General features: G+C 38.1%; 1 protein-coding gene across 1 annotated transcript in view; it reads left to right on the plus strand.

The window, feature by feature from the left end:
• The window catches only part of ST8SIA4 (ST8 alpha-N-acetyl-neuraminide alpha-2,8-sialyltransferase 4), a gene marked incomplete at both ends in the record, with an annotated part of 49,642 nt that extends 32,258 nt beyond the window's left edge, over positions 1–17,384 (plus strand). Inside the window, one exon of the mRNA XM_079548654.1 lies at positions 17,102–17,384. Coding sequence (XP_079404780.1) covers positions 17,102–17,384 — 283 coding nt within the window. The remainder of the gene's footprint in view (positions 1–17,101) is intronic.
• Between the last annotated feature and the right edge of the window lie 205 nt (positions 17,385–17,589).

Consider the following 17,589-nt stretch of genomic DNA (forward strand, 5'->3'; position numbering starts at 1 on the left):
CAAGCAAAATTGAGTTTTTCAATGGCTAGAAAAGAGCTTCTAGTCTGTTTGGTTTGCATCGGAGAATTAAAATATTTGGTGAGTTACAAGATAAGGAACTGGGTGAGCATTACTTATTCCATGTATTTGTGAAATTAAAAGGCCAGATGGTTAGGTCAGTGCTGTAATGTGTACAGAGTTCCCAAGCACTGAACACGTTTGGAAAGAAAGTAGTTGACCAACCAGGTAACAGTTCTAGATTGTGTTTCTTTTAAATTAGAATTCTGACACACCACAGCTCAGTTAGAAGCTCGCTACACAGGGAGTAAGGTTTTAATCTCTTGCCAGTTTTCTTGCCTCTGCCTTGCTGTACACTGTCTTGTGCACCTCTTTCAGCTGATTCCTGGGAATCTTGTTCTCAGGTGTCTTGCTGTCCTAATGCTCCTGTATAGACAATGAAGACATGTTTTTTGTGTATGGGAGATCAAGTTGTATGTGAGTTCATATTCGCTAACAGATTGAGTTTGCTGATATGAAGTCTGATTTTGAGATTTGTCCTTTAATCTTCGGCAAGTGAATTTATGGATCACAAGAAAAGAATATAAATTGTATTTGTAAATGTAAAAGAAAGTAGTTTTATTTTTACATTGCTTTTCAGTATTTCCGTTTTGAAATAACACTTGATATGCCTCAGAAGCACTGCAGACGTGTTATTTACATTTCTGTTTTTAGTGGGCATAAGTGTAATTGTGTTCTTTGAAGCGTGTGTTTAGTGGAGTAGTCAAAGAAAATTGACTTAGAGAAAGCTATTGCTAGAGCTTATATTTCTTTTTAATCTTAGTTGTACTCTATTAACCAGCAGAAGGATACAGGAGAATTTCCAACCAGACTAATTGTTTTCTCTCACAACTTGCAAGTGAACATTTGCAAAAGGATCTGAGAGAAGACCCTACAAAGAATAAGAGCAACTGCTGGTTTCAGAACATCTAGGAGGTTCATGGGGTTTTGTGTTGGATTTTTTCTTGTTGTTGTTGTTTGTTTTCCCATCTTCATTTCAGTATAAAAGAGGGCACAGTCACCAGAGGTGCTGGAAGGAGAGGAAGTAGTGGGTACGCTGGAGTCATACTGAAACCAACAGGTGGCATGTCTTAGTCTTATGTCAAAATCTTTATCTTCAGATGAAGCCTGTAACATGCAGAAGGCCTAAAAGGGTAGTATCCTCCTCTTCATGTTCCAGACAGATCTTACAATCTAAAATTCATCTGCAGGCTTTCCAAACTTTGAATATGCATGCTGGCAAGAACTTTCCAGATGGGGTCCTTCTCATGTTTAGTCTGTAAGGGACAAAGTAAAAGATGTAAGAAAGAGAATGTAGACCATGGCATATTGCTCTTCAAGACAGGAAACTTTCAGAAGATAATCCTGAGTGTTTTAGGTGTTTTTTTTTTTTTTTTTTTTGGGGGGGGGGGGGAGGGGTGTTGGTTTTTCGGGTTTTATTGTTCTTTTTTGTTTGTTTGTTTGTTTGTTTGTTCCTTCTACAAAGCTAGTAGTCATTTAAAAATCACAAAGGTTAGAGCCCAGAAGGCTGTTAAAGACAAGACCCAAGAAAGAGTACTTCTTTTGATGCTGCAGTGTGTTCTCCCTTTTGAGCAGTGAGGTATACTTACTGGCAGCAGCTGGGAAGCTGGATGGCCACATGAATCTTCATAAGCTGTGAACATCCTGCAGAGACTGTGGGGCTGCTGTAAGGGATGGGTGTAAACTGGTGCTAGAAAAAGAGTGCAGGGCTTGACTTACAGATCCACCGATGACCACTGAGATTTCCACTGCCTGTAAAAGATTTATCTTGTGATTTTCTAGAGGATGTGAAGCTCTGTAGTTTGGATTTCTTAGAGACCCGAGGGATGTTTCGTATAGGAGCAGATCTGTAGGGTCAGTGCAGATTTTTTTTCAAATACTGGCCAATCATGACAAAGTTTTTGGTTTTTTTATATTTTTCTATGCTCTTTTTTGAAATATGTGGTATAACAGACAAATTGATGCAGGAAGCTGTCATGTTGGCAAATCTGGGAGGACAGCAATATAAATACAGGAAGTCTTTCTGGAAGAAAATCAAGCACTGATCTCCTTGCTCATTAATCATGGGAATTTGTGTTGGAAATCGCCTGGAAAATTTATCAGTGCAATCTGCAGCCTTTCTCATAGTCATCACATGCTAAATTATGACCCAGTGTAGTAGTGACTCAAGCCATTTTTTTCTCAGTCTGTTGCATGTGCTTGTGAAACCAGTTGGAGGGCTTGGCAGAGCTCTGATCACATTTTATTTGCTGATAAATAGCGTTATGGTTGGCATTGTTCTAGCCGTGCATTCTAGCCATGAAGCTAGAGCTTAACAGAATATGAAAAATGAACATTTTGCTCTTTAAATACACTGATTCTTTGGCATAGAATCATAGAATGGCCTGGATTGGAAGGGATCTCAAGGATCATCCAGCTCCAAACTCCCTGTGACATGCAGGACTGCCAGCCACTAGATTAAGTACTAGATAGTTTGCCCAGAGCCCCATCCAGCCTGGCCTTGAACACCTCCAGGGATGGGACATTTACAGCGTCTCTGAGCAACATGCTCTTGAATCTATCAGTAAGAACTTCACCAGCATCTACTCTAAATCTTCCCTCCTTTACCTTAAAACTATTGCCCCTTGTCCCGTCACTGTCGACCTGTGTAAGAAGTTATTTCGCTCCTGTTTATAAACTCCTTTTAAATACTGAAAAGCCACAATATGGGCTACAGTGTATTGTTAAAAAGCTTTTCACGTTTGATGGACTTCGTAAGGCTATGTCTCACTTCTCCTGATCTTTATATTAAGTTGTGATGGAACAAATTAGTACTGTTCAATCACATTCTTCAAAAAAGGCTTTAAAGAATGTTTTTTACCTGTTTGAAGTCTTGTGGAATCTTTATCTTAGGGAGTAGCTTCTACTTTCTTCTTATATGAAGTAGTTGTATTAGTATGAAGTCTGGTTCGTCTGCTTGACTAATTCATTGCAGCTGTGGGATTTATTATGGTAAAATCAATATCTTTTATATGCATTTGATTAATCTGCTCTACCTCATTGTACTGTTCAAATCTAAATGCCTGTAATGGCTATATTATGTAGTAATTTCTAAAAGAGATATTTCAAATGTTATTGATTAAACCAAGAGGTCGGATTTTCTTCTATACACTTGACGGTAGTTGAGCAAATAAAACAAGTAACGTAGCACTGCACATGTTGATCTACTGTATCAACTGGGGGCTGATGTTAGACTGATGTCAGGCTTCAAGGGGAGTAGAGCACAAGCTGAAAGTGGTTTTACGCTATCAGTCCAGTGAGCAGAATGCATCCTGAAGTAGTCTAATTTATATTCTAATTTCTCTTTTATTATTATTTTTTCTTTTATGGCCTTAACTAAGACGTAGAAAATTGTTTGCTCTTATTTTTAATTATTGTTTTGCTGTGCTGTTTTTTTCTTCTGTTATAAAAGCGTTACTGCTGGAAACTAGATCTTCTTTTTCCTACTGATACGAATATTTGCTCTCTTGGTGAAAGACAAAATCGTTAGTGCAAGGTGTACCCCAGTAACATGGTGTTAAAATTTGCAGAGGAAAGAAATGCTAATCAATTTGAAGTTGTAGAATACTTTGATTAAAATATTAAGAAGTCGGTATTTAAAAAAATAAGAAAAAGGCAACCTCTTCATGAATGAACGCCCCTGGCCCTCCCGCCCCACCGCGTGCTGCAGCTCCGTCCCGGGGCCGCTCCCACCCTTCTGGGGTGATGTCCACGGCCTGCATAAGGGTGGCCTGCTCCTCTGTGGGCCTCTCCCGGGCCATGGGGAGGTGCTGTTCTGCACCCCGAGCACCTCCCGCTCTTCTCTTGCGCTGTACTCTTCATCTCTCTGTCCCGGCTGCTGCCAAAAGTCTTGCTACATAAGCCCAGTAAAGTGTGTTAGGAGCGTCAGCTGGTGTCTTTCATGACAGAAACAAAGATAAGTGTTTAAGCTGGCGTGCAGTAGAAGACTAAATGTGTTCATTTTCAACAGCTCAGTGCTATTTTAGGTGTAATGAGTTCCGAGGAGTTTAAATGACTTTTAAAAAATATATTCATGGATATTCTTTGCTGTTATTGGTGGCTACACAAGCTTCTGCTCTCCTTTTCTATTTATTCAAGCAGCAGATCAGTTTTTCAAAATGTTTCAAGGTGAAAGCAGGAAGAAGATTTATGTCTGGGCAAACTCAGTGCTTGGAGGAGTAGGGAATACTGACTTGTGGCAGACAGGTATGTAAATAGAATCATAGAATTGCTCAGGTTGGAAAAGACCTTTAAAGATCATCAAGACCAACCGCAGCCTAACCGTACAACCCTAACAACCCTCCACTAAATCATGTCTCTGAGCAGATAAATACCTTGTTAGGAAAGTTGCAAGTGCAATGACTGCTTTCTGTGCTTTGAAAGTCCTGATGAAAACAGAAGTGATTGAGGTGACTTCCCAGAAGCTCATATATTTTGATAAAGGAAGAGGTTAAAAGGAGCTGTGCAGACAGAGAAGTCCCGTTCAGGATTTTCTGTGAGAATGCTGGGCAGTTAAGCACAATCACAATTTGAAGACTAAGGTGTTCCACAGATGGAACAAAATATTGTCCCATCAGCAAAAGGTTTGCTCAGACTTATTTTAAAAGTTGTTTTGAATGAGAGTTGCACAGTGAAAAAAGTATGAAAATTAAGGGAAGACACATCTTCCCTTAGAGCTGAAAAAATGTGATGTGGGTAATCATAGATGAAAGTGAATAAATGATCTGGAAGATCAATAATCAGCAGGAAAAAAACTCTTTTCTACCGCAAATAATAAACAGAACTAGTCATGTCTACTAGAAGCTATCAAGGGAATGCCAAACAGGCCAAGGCTTAAAACCTGAGGATTCCTAACAGATTTTCAGATTCGCAAAATAACTTGTTTAAGTAAGTCTTAAAACAACATTACAGGATGTGTAATTACAGGCAGCACAGTAAGACTATGAGAAGACAGTTATTATAAATGAAGAACATATTGATACGGTGATCCTTCTAGTAGGATTTAGCTAGAAGTACCTCAAGCCCAGTTTGTTAATAATATAACTGAATTATAAACAGTTTCATTCTTCAGTTGGGATCAAATTTTTCACATTTAAAATGCCCTTCTTGCATTGATTTTGGTCTCACTAGTTTGGAAAATAAGAACCTTCCTAGATAATGTTTTGATTCAAAACTGCAATTTCACAAGCACACGTGCACACAATTACTTCTTTTTCTTCTTTTTTTCCCGTTACTTACTTATTTTGTTCTTCGTAGTGACAGCTAAAGCATGACATGGGCAAGTAAGATATAGCTGTTGTACGGACATATTTACATTCTTTCCTAATGAGCAACAAACCCAGCTTAGATTTGGCATCTTTTCTCGTAATCTTAATTCTTGACAGACTTCGTCTCAGAGGAGAATAAGAATGATATCTCTTTCATTATAGAAGGGAAAAAATAAATGTTATGTTGCTTTATTGAATACAGTAGGCTAGTTTTAGTGAGAGACCTCAAAGAACATTTCAACCATGCTAGTTAGAATCATTAGGAAATGTCTTTGAGACGTTTATTGATACCATTTAAGTCAATAGTTAACTGTCATGTGTTTCTAGTGTGAATCAGAGGGGCATTTTTAAAGTAAATGTTCTGTTACTTTACTGTTCTTCACAGGAGCTTCTTAAAGCAATTGTACGTCAGATAAAAATAAACAGGGCTATTCTTGTGGCACACTCAGTATGCCCTAACTGCAAAAGAGCTCTCAGTATGTGTTGCCACGTGGGAAAAGATCTTTGTATGATATGGACATCCCATATACAGCACCAAATCTCCTACCCCACAGAGCAAATTCAGATTGTCCCCACCGCTTGTGAATTTCCAATTCCGTGGGAGCAGAAATCAAAATAACTTAATGTAGAACCGTAGGATGGCTTGAGTTGGAAGGTTCCTTAAATATCACAGTTCCCTGCTGTGGACAGGTTGTCCAAGGTTGTGTTGGTCAGTTGCCAACTGAAAGCGACAGTTGAGCCTGCTTTTTTGGAGTGATGGCTTCTGGCTTTGGAATCTCAGCAGGAACTTTTTGTTCCTGTCTTCCAGGCCTTGCAAATTTAAATTAACAGATAAGAGGAAGCTAGGAGACTCCAGCTTTTATCTTGCCTTCACAGGATGCAGTGATATCATCTCCCAGTCTCCTTTCATTTGCTCCAAGGCCAAATCTTTAGCAAGTAAACACTGTTGGGCCCTCCCATTCGAAGGCTAACACAGAAATGCTTTCAGATATAAAACTGTCCACAAAGTGATGCTAATTGTCTCGTGTTGGTTTGAGACATTCCTTACCAGTCTCAACTCAAGCTGCCCAAGGCCACATCCAACCTAGTCTTGAATACCACCAGCAATGAGGCATCCACAGCTTTTCTGGGCAGCCTGTGCCAGTGCCTCACCACCGTATGAATAAATAATTTCCTCCTATGTAACCTAAATCTCCCCTTTTATTTTCAAGCTGTTCCCCCTTGCACTATTCCTATCTGGCTGTGTAAAAAGTTTGAGTACTGAAAGGTTGAAATGAAATCTCTCTGGAGCATTCTTCATGCTGAACAAGCCCAACTCCTTCAACTTTTCTTCATAGCAGAGGTGTTCCAGTCCTCTGGTCATCTTTGTGACCCTCCTCTGGAACCATGTAAACAGTACATCTTCTTTGCTCTGAGGTCCCCAGCCTTGGATGCAATATTGCGGATGAGGCCTTACAACAGCACAGCAGAAGGGGGACAGTCCCCTTCCTCTTTCTGCTGGCCAGCCCTCTTTTGATGCAGCTCAGGATACAGTTGGCCTTCTGGACTGCAAGCACACACTGATGGCTCATGTCCAGCTTTTCATCTGCCAGAATCCCCAGGTTCCTCTGCACAGGGATGCTCTTAATGAGTTCTTCTCCCAGTCTGTACTCAGATCCAGGATTACTCCAACAACAAGTGCAGCACCTAATACTTGTGCATGTTGAACTCTTTATGTTCATTTAGGCCCACTTTTCAAGCCTGTCCAGGATGGCATTCTGTTATGTCAGCTGCACCACTAAGCCTGGTGTCATCAGCAAACTTGCTGAGGGTACACTCAGTCCCACTGCCTGTATTTTTGGTTAATGAGCAAACCAAACAGAGCAGCGGTCTGAGATGAACCGCCTTAGGGACACCACTCATGAACAATCACCTGGATACAGATCTGTTAACCAGAGCACTATCTGTAACCATCCAACCAGCCCTTTATCCACCAAATATCCAACTTTCAAATCCATGTTTCTCTAACTTAGTGATAAGGATGTGGTATGGAACCTTGCGGAGGTCCAGGACAACATCATTTGACCTTCCTCTTTCTACCCATGCCATCACTCCATCACAGAATGCCACCAGACTGATCAGGCAAGGAAGTATTTCTGTTAGTATCTGACTTCAGTGATGTTGCCTGTATGTCACATGCATAACTCATAGAAGAATTTAAACTATTTCATCAAGAAATCTCTTCTGGCATGTTAACTGCTACATTTTCAAGTCAGTTCAAAATAACTGACAGGCCACTAGCATGTAAATGAAACTCAAATTTAACATAGGTTATTGTCCTCATATCTGTCCAATCTCCTTTGCAAGTCTCATATTTAAACACGCTCATGCATCTGTGTCAGTCACCTGACATATCCTTATTAAAGTTACTTCTGTGAAGGTGGGCCTTCACTGTTATTGTCTCTTTAGAGAAATGTATCTGTGTTTTCCAAAAAGGCAATTGATGTATATACAAAATAGGCTTGGAAATTTGCTTTATGTTCTCAGAGTACTTGTACTCGTCTGGTGTCTAAATAACGTGAATGATAGTATCTATGTGAATAGCCATTAACGTTATTTTGCCTATTTGATCATTAATATACTGCTTATGGAATGAAAGTGAAACATCACTTTTCAGTTTCAGTCCCACTTGTAGCTGTCTTGAAAAAAGACCTCACTTTCCTACTGTGACATGTTTAGTGTTTTGGTAGCTGCATCAATTATCTTTTCACAGAAGCTCTTGGAGACGTCTCTTGTTAGTGCTGTGAATAACTTAACATTTTGAAAGAAAAGTTACACAAGCATGGGCTAGTATCTCTGCACTCCTGTCATTTTCAGTTAGCCCAACAATTGAAATTTAGGGTAAGACTTAAAACTATAGTCTGATTCTTCATGAACCTGCTAGAGCAGGATTGTGCACTGTTACTTTCTACAGGAATGCCAACAATTTCATTAGTGAAATCTAAGGTGAAACAGCTGCTATATCACATTTTTCTTTCTTGTATAAAGGCTATTTAAAGATAATTGCAGTTGCTTTTTAAAAATATATGTAGAGAAGTATTCCAACTACTTCTGTAGATTGTGTGCAGAATCATAATAAATATGTATTGTTTACTGATTAAATTGCACATTCACTTTTCTTTTTTATTCCATAAGCTTCCTATTTCCTATTTCTCCTTTCTTCCAGAGTTTGCTATTTGCAGATGGAAAATACAAGTAACAATCAACTTCTTCAAAAAGGAGGATTTTCCTAATAGAAACCTTGACATTTCTTTTAAATTATTTCTAATAAAAGTATAATAGTGCCCACATTCATTCCTATTGTTTCTTCCTTAGATCTTAAAGATCAACGATTTCATAGGCAGAGTGCACCCATAATAGTGTGAAAATAAGAGCATTTACCAGAGTTTCATAGCTAAGTGAAGAAATTCTCTCTTCAGTTGAAATATATTTTGTACAAGCAGTTTTGTATTGAGGCACAAGTGTTTAGAAGAACAGCTTGTTTTTTTGTTTTTTGTTTTTTTTCAATTTGGAATTTCTGATATAAAGTTCAGCTTTTGCTCACATTGTGGAATATCTAACCATGACAGCTACAAGCAGGGTGTCCAGTGCTTCAGTGCTAAGCTTTGCAGTGGTGTGGCAGTGTGATGTTCTTTCAGCCTAATAAGATCCTGGCTTTGTAGATGTGTTTTGTGGTGGCCCTTGCCTGTTAAAAATTAGGCCCCACAGACATACACTTATATTTTCTTTCAGAAGCTACTGAAACAGATGGAAGATATTGTCATCCATTCCCACTTTTTAGTACAGTATTGGGTACAGAGCACTTGCAAAGGACCGGAAGACTTAAACTTTTTTCCCCTAGATGTGACAAACTGAGGCCCATATTTTCTGCAGTCATGGTGTGTCTCATATTTGTTAGTGGGCATTTCTGAGGAAACAGTTGTCCCTCTGTTCTGCTGGAATGCTTCTGCATGATAATCAAAAACGTGGGCATTTTTGAAAGTCCTTGTTTATGAATGAAGGGTCAATGTTTCTGCAGTTTGATCATACCACCTTAGTACGCTGAAATGTATGAGTTCCTTATCACATAATCTTACAGCTTAACATAAAAAAAGCCGTTGTCACTGATTCATCAGTGACCAAAAGAGGGGTATTTCCTTTCTTTTGCTGAATTTTCTTATTAAATATCTAAAGAGGCTTATTCATCTTTCAGTCTTGTTCCAAGCCAAGCTCAGTGTTTACTTTTTAGATATGAAAAGTGAAGGTCATCTGGTTTCAAATGAGAGTGTTTTGATGGCTTGGAAATACTGCTGAAGTGGGTCAAAGGTTGACACATTGTCAGTCTTACAAGTATTCTGTAAAGTGTCTGAGAAGACTCTCTTCTTCATTTATAAAAATTTCTGCCTTATACTTCCAAATACTATGTGGTTTATGTCACTGACAGCTGTGGAGGATTCCACCTATGATACCAAAATCTTTTCATGTATGAACAAAGAGTTCATATGCTTACATGGTTTTAACTGGCAAGTGATTCTTAATTAACTGGCAAAAGAAATGCAGTGCTATGCAGTGACTTGATACTTCTTTATCCTTAGCTCATCCTTTTCTTACGAGGTGATTTGCCATAAATTGATAAGGCTGCCCTGGGAGCAGATCATTCCTTTTTTTTTTTTGGAGACAGGAAATAGTAAGCTTCAATATGTTCTAAATTATTTTGCCACATCCAGAATAGACTATGTACACAGTGGTTAAATGTATGTGGAAAGATGGTAGAGCTTCATAGCGGCCTGGAGGCCATGAGTACTGATAGCTGGGGCAATATAATGTGTGTACCATGTACCACGGTCATATTCACCATTGATGTCATTAATTTTTTTCATTCTCTTTCACAGCAAAGTTTCCATGCACAGTCCAAGCTCTTGAGCGGTCTTTTAAATCTTCTTCATAAGCAAAAATTGGAATTTGGAACTTAACAGTGTAAGATGATGGGATAATGGGAAAATAAAGAAAAAACAGTCCTTAATATTGATGTAGTTAATTAAGCTTAGTTGAAAGTGAATGACAGTTTGAGGAATGTTTCATCTCTTCATTAAACAACAGTTTCTTTTGCTGAGGTAATTATACATACTGTTTCAAAATACCATACATTGAAAGATAGAAGGCAGTCTCATGCAAACCCTCAGCAGTGTTTTCGTAGTGGCTGTTGCATTCTCAGTGTTATTTGTACTTGAATCCTTTCATGCTTTCCTTATGGAGTATTCTGCCTAATAGATTTTTAATTAATACATTAATGCATTTAATTAATACAGTTGAGAGGGTCAGATGAAGGGTTGTTTATATCACTGATGTGATTAATCCCACTGAAAACATGAAAGTTCAAAAAGAAGTAGCTGAGAACTAGCAGAGGCTTTATTCCTTCAGAGTGTTATTTTAACTAACGTCTTCTAGAAAATAAGCTAAATAAATTGAGTCTAGATCCTGCTTCACTGAAGATGGTGGAAGTTTCAGCTTTGACTTTAAAAGGCTAAAGTCAGACAACTGATTCAACTTTCCTTATTTGAGAATAATTACTTAAAATGACTACAGTTAGAAGCATTGTTTTATGGTAAGCTATGCAATGCTTCTGTGACAAGATCCTTCTTTCTTCAATATAAATTGCTATTTGTAACATGCCATCCAGCATGACATCCAACGTCTTAGACATCTGGGTCTAAGACCCTGTCTTCTCTCTGAACTGTCGGCTGAACTAGATTCTTTCCTTGCTTGCTGTCATATGGATACTGAATGCCAACTGGATGGAAATGTTAAACACAGAGGAGGTGCCAAGCTGTGCTCTTGAGGCCAACAGCTTAGCAGATCCGTGAGAAGGAACTTCATCTGCGACCCAGTGTTTGTCAGTTTCTGAGTTTCACTCTTTTTAGTAGGTTAGATGTTGTCATACTATATAATGTCTACTATTTAATGGATGCATAGCCTTTATATTGCAGTCTTTTTGTTTAGGTCGTTAAAACCCTGTTTGTCCCCTTTTTCAAGCTACTCCAGTTTCTTTGTCTTCATACAGAAATAACTTTTTTTTTAAAAATTCTTTTGAAAGAATGTAATTGAGACAGTGTGGAAGCTCTGGCTTCTTCTTGTAATACTATATAAATGTATATTTTATATACATTTATATATTTTATATAAGTACTATATGAAATGTAAAGCTCAGTTAAAAGTATTCTCTCAATTTAGTGGCTTTAGAAAGAAAAGAATTTCACTGCCAGACAAGTGTACAAAAGCAGTTTCACACTGAAACTGACATACCTATCTATGAACAGAGATTAATAAGTAATCTTTAGGAGCTGTTTGGATTTACATACTTTTTTGTTTCCTCCTGTTCAATCCTGATCCAAGAAAACAGTTAAAAATGCACTGAAATACACACATCCAGATTCTGATCTAGCATGCTGGGCAACACTATTGAATTTGGTACACAGATACAGCAAGTAAAAGCGTTAAATATGCTAAATTATGAGATAATTTAACATAGCCCATCAGTTCAGATTTTCTTTGTTAACGAAGTAGAGCCTAGGAAAAGCACATATCATGTTCTAATGTAGTTAGAATTCATCCATTCCACAGCAGCAGAGAAAATAATAGTCATCTAGATTCTCCATTTAATGTAATGAAGATTGACATCAGTTGTTTCATGTATTTGTCATTGTGAAAAGATCATTTGTCCACTATCTTTTAAACAGATGTCTATATTTTTGATTGTTTATTTGAATTTTTGTCAGCAGGGAGTCTTGACCAGGTAGCAATATGCTATTCAATTAACATTTCCTCTGAAATCATGCTTTTAATACTGCATTCCATTTTTATAAATGCAAAGGTATTTTGCTAGATGTAAATGGAAGTCTGGGGGTTTTGACTGCAAATTAAACTACAGGTGATATTTTCATCTGGGAGAAGCAAGTTCAATATGTGTAAAGGCCAAAATACTGACATTTTACATAAGACAAGCATGTCTTTTACCAGTGGCTATTATGTGTATAATATTGATGTATCTCACATTCATTAGGGCAGACTTTTACTTCTTCGTTTGTTTTCTGAAGGAATTTTGGAGCTCATACTCATTTCCTTTAAAATTCTATTCGTTTTTCCAGATCATAACAAATTACAAAAGTATACTGCTGACTCAAGATTTAAGACCAGTGTAGAGTACACCTGATTCGTAACTTGTACTGCGTGTTACCGCTCTGTTCCCAGTGTCAAAGGATTGATAATAGCAATTGGAGAGTTGTGTATCTGGGTGGGAATAACCATTTTGACAGAAACTTTACTATCTGATCCAAGCAGAAATGTTTTATATTGTATTCTGCTCACATTCTGCTTTTCATTTTGCTTCGCTTTATTTCAATTTCTTTCATGCGAGGTTGAGTTAAACCATTTCACGGTTAAACCAAAAAGATGAATATTTGTAAGGATGTAAAGGCGTCATGAAATGTTGTGAAGAAATAGAAATATGCTCAAAAGTAGATGTAGAAAGTCCTAATCTCAAGAACTCTGAGAATTTCTTGACTTCAGTAGTAACAAATTCGTAAGCTCTTATTTTTTAATATAATTTTATTGATTGTGATGGAGGTACAGCAAGTATGGGATAGGAACTTCTAGGTAGAGAAAAGTTTTCCTACTTCTACTTCTCTATATGTAGTTGAAAGCCTTCTTGCAGTTCCTGAAATAACAATAATTGACCTGCAAATATCTCACAGCACGAAGGTGTCTTGAATTACAGATAAGATATAAGAGGTTTGTCTTTCTGACTCACAGGTAGTTCATGACCAGTTCTGAACTCTGCATGCACCTCTGAAGAAGTACATGAGTTGTTCGATTTTATCTAATCCTCTAATTTTGCCCATGCCATTTGCATTCACTGCAGCAATGTTTTATCTATTCCACAATATCAGACAATTGTGTTACCTTCTTGATAGTAAGTGCAGTCAGTACCACATTTGAACTGCAGAGCTTGGATATCTTTTTCATGTTTAAGAGAAACCAAAGAGAGAAATTTACTTTTTCTGTGACAAGCAGAAAAGAAGACGGAGCTTTTAAGTCCTGAAATTGTGAAATGCTCTTCATTATGTCTTTAATACTTCTGTACAGAAGCTCTCAGTTAGAAGTTTTTGTGGCCCTCTCAGGTATTAAGATACATCCATTTACTGTTCCCTTTCTTCTCTGCAGTAATCATCTTGTAAGGTTGAAATTCAGTTTGAATGATGGCAGTTGTAGGCTATTGTACTAGATACATCAAGTCTGATTACTGTTTGGCTAGAGACAGTCATGTAGATAGCTGACTACATGTAATTAGAGCAGATACAAAATTATTTCTGAAGATATAAATTCTAATTTATATGAATATTAAAAAGTTTTACTTTCAGTCTGTTCTACTACATCTATGATACAAACTGCCAAAAGTGCTAAGCTTAGTTTTTTCAAAAACTTTTCTACAAGCAAACTTTCAAAAGTAACAGTAATAAAAAATCATAGGATCATTGGTCACAAATAAAACCCTTAAAGTCTTCTAGTCGAACCATCAACCTAACACAACTGAGTCCACCACTAAACCTTGTCTCTAAGTGCTACAGGAGACAAATGACAACTCTACGACTTCCCTGGTCATCCCATTCCAGTGCCTAAATATCCCTTCCATTCTTAATATCCAGTCTAAATCTTCCCTGATGCAACTTGAGTGGTTCCCCTTATACTGTCACGTATCACCTGTGTAAAAGATGGACATCCTTCTTGCTACAGCCTCCTATCAAGTGGTTAGAGGGAGTGTTGAGGTCTTCCTTCAGTCTCCTCCTCACTGAATAACCTTATAACCTTCATCCACTCCTTGTAAGTCTTCTTTTCTAGTCCATTCACCAGCTTCATTGCACTTCTCTGAATATATTCAAGTGACTCAATATGCATCTTTTAAGAAGTCCAAAACTGAGTGCTGCATTCAAGGTATGGCCTTACCAGAGCTGAGTACAGGGGGACAATCACTTCTCCAGTGTATGAGGCCACTGTATGTCTGATACAAGCCAGGCTACTCTTAGCTATTTCTTGGTCACCTGCACACACTGCTGACTCACGTCAAACAAAATCAGTAAGAGTCTCTCCTTTAACTTGTCCTGTTTTAAAAATGTTGTATCAGTTTCTCAGAGTAGGAAGTGAATGCTTAGCTTTATATATCAGGAGCTTTTGTCTCAAAGCTCAAGTTCATGAAAAATGATGTGCAGTACATTCAGTACATTGGTCATTTGTACTTGGAACTATCCCGCACTGTATTTGCCTCTTAACTGCACTTATTACTGTGCTACCTTTTTTTTTACAGTCAAACAAAATTCTGACTCATTTGCTTTGTTGTCTTTGGTGAGACAGTCAGTCAGCTTAGAATTGCTTTCTGCTCATAGATTCCTTCAGCTTTCAAAAAAGTAACTGAGTACAATGGAAAATAATCTCATTCACACATATCTTTGATTCAAAGACATTAGCCTGTAGGGCCTGTGTTTTTGGAAAAGGGAAACTGAAGAGGCCAAGTGCAATGCAAAGATTATTATTAATGTTATATATAGCATCTGTTGCTTTTGAGTCTGTTCACTGTTTGGTTAAAAACATGCTCTTGTTTTTTGTCATTTGGGTGAGAGTCATTTTGCTGTTTCTCTAAACGCTTTTAATATGATACTATCTAAGCTTCAATCTTATTATAACTGTTTAACACAAGACTAACTCTGTGCTGGTAAGGCTAATCTCCTTTGACCCCTTCTAAGAGTGTAGTGATACAGTGCAATGGTTTAGATTTGTGTGGCAGTGCTGTATAAGGACTTGATTATTTTTCTGGTTTTACAGCTTCTTGTTCCCACAGTTTGACCAGTACAGCTATGTGTGTGGATGATGTTTATCTGGACCAGCAGAATGAACAGGTTTAAATGTCTAAGTGCCCTTCTTTTTCTGTAACTCGGTTGAATCAAGGATGGGAAAGTTATGTTAGCAATAATAATAGAATGGCATTAGTTTATTGAAGTCTAATTTTTAAAGATTTAGAATGTAAAAAAATTTTGGTAGTGAATTTTGAAGATACCAAAGTTAGTTATGTGCCAGAATCCTGACCAGTTTCTATGTGCCTTCTGTATCTACCTGCCACTTATGTCTTTGAAAACTACCTGCAGCTTTTAAGCTGCCAATCAAATGTTGTTATTGCTTCAGAAGAGTAACAGTCCTGTAGTTTTAGGTGGGTTTGTGTGCTGTTGAGTACAAAATCAAACCATTTCACAATTATAAATACAAGATTTTGAGTTTTTCCAGAGACTGCTGTTCGAAAATAGGAAGCTCTAAGTACTTCCAAGCAAACTAATTAAAGCTAAATTTGTATTTAGTTACAAACATTGTATTTACCTTTGTTTATATTTCTCTATATTTAGTCAAATAATCTGTGAAGTAATTGCAAGGCTAATCAGATATTCAGTGTAGGGTTGATTTGATGAGGTGAATTGGATACTGCATGGGGTGAAAGCCTATGACAAGAGCTGTGTTTCCTGATCACAGCATCAAGGATGTTAATGGAAGTTTTCTAGCAGTTGCCGACATTGTGGGTTCTTATCAGAGTTGAAGCCTGAAAGGGAAACTTAATTTAGCTACCCTTTCTCCAGCACTGTTGTTTTTCTTCCTGGTGGTACAAAGGCATATTAAATATAGTGTCACTGATTATGATCTCAGTTTAGAGAGAAGAAAGAGACTTGCTTGTTTGATGGGGAAAATGGATGTTTAAAAAATGAATAGATAAAAATAAGTGTAGAATCACAGAACCATAGAATGGTTCGAATTGGAAAGGACCTTAAAAATAATCCAGTTCTGATCTCCCTGCCATGAACAGAGACATCTTCCAACAGCTCAGGCTGCCCAGGGCCCCATCCAGTCTGTCCTTGAGTGCCTCCAGGGTTGTGGCATCCACAGCTTCTCTGGGCAGCTGTGCCAGGGCCTCACCGCCCTCTGAGTATAGGATTTCCTCTTAGCATCTAACCTCAGTCTCCCCTCCTTTAGTTTAAAACCATTATCTCTTGTCCTATCACTATAGGCCCTGGAAAAAAATGTCTCCCTGCATTTCTTAATGGGTGCTGTAAGTAAAGTGCAGAAAAACTGTAGTTAGGTCTCCCCAAAGCCTTCTCTTGCCTAGACTGAACAAGCCCAGCTGTCTCAACATTTCTTCACAGGGGATGTGCTCCAGCCATATGATTGTGTCTGTGGCCCTCCTCTGGACCCAATCTTGACAGTCCATGTCTTTCTTCTGTTGATCTGTCAACCTGTTAGCTGCAATTCTTTCACTGCAGCCAACAATACAGTTTGCTTTCTGTGCTGCGAGCTCACATTGTCAGTTTGAGTACTTCACAGTGTGATACAGTGCAGCGCAGAGCACTGCTCCTCCAGTTCCTTCCCATCAGAGCTGCTGTAAGTCCATTTTTGTGCTTTGGATTGCCCCAGCTCATGTGCAGGATTTGGATTGCATTTGCCTTTGTTGAACTTTATGATATTTATCCGTGCACACCTCTCAAACGTGCTCCAGATGGCATCCCTTCCTTCCAATATTTCAACTGCTCCACCAGTTTGTTTTTGTCTCTGAGCACTTTCTCATGATTTACATGATTTATTCACTGGAAGTTGTATGAGAGGATTTTAATGTACTTTTTTTTTCTTTGCAGCTACTGGCTGACAAACAAGGTCCACATCAAACGACCCAGCACTGGTCTCCTCATGTACACACTTGCTACCAGATTTTGTGATGAAATTCACCTGTATGGATTTTGGCCATTCCCAAAGGATTTACATGGAAAACCAGTCAAATATCATTATTATGATGATCTGAAGTATCGGTACTTTTCTAATGCCAGTCCTCACAGGATGCCATTAGAGTTTAAAACGTTATATGTATTACATAACAGAGGAGCACTTAAGTTAACAACAGGGAAATGTGTACAGCAGTAAAGCACATGTGAAGTACAGTAAGAAGTTTGGAATATGCTCTTCATCATAAAGATGCTGTGGAATGGCAGTGGGATCCCAGTGAGGATATGCTTCAATACCCTTTCAGCCATTGGAAAAAGGAATTTTATCAGAATTACATAACCAGCTATTATACCTGCAAAGTGCTATAAAACTAAGCTATTTTGACTGCAAGGGTTCAAGTAAG

Source organism: Tetrao urogallus (assembly GCF_951394365.1).
Source record: "Tetrao urogallus genome assembly, chromosome: Z".
NCBI classification, from domain to species: domain Eukaryota; kingdom Metazoa; phylum Chordata; class Aves; order Galliformes; family Phasianidae; genus Tetrao; species Tetrao urogallus.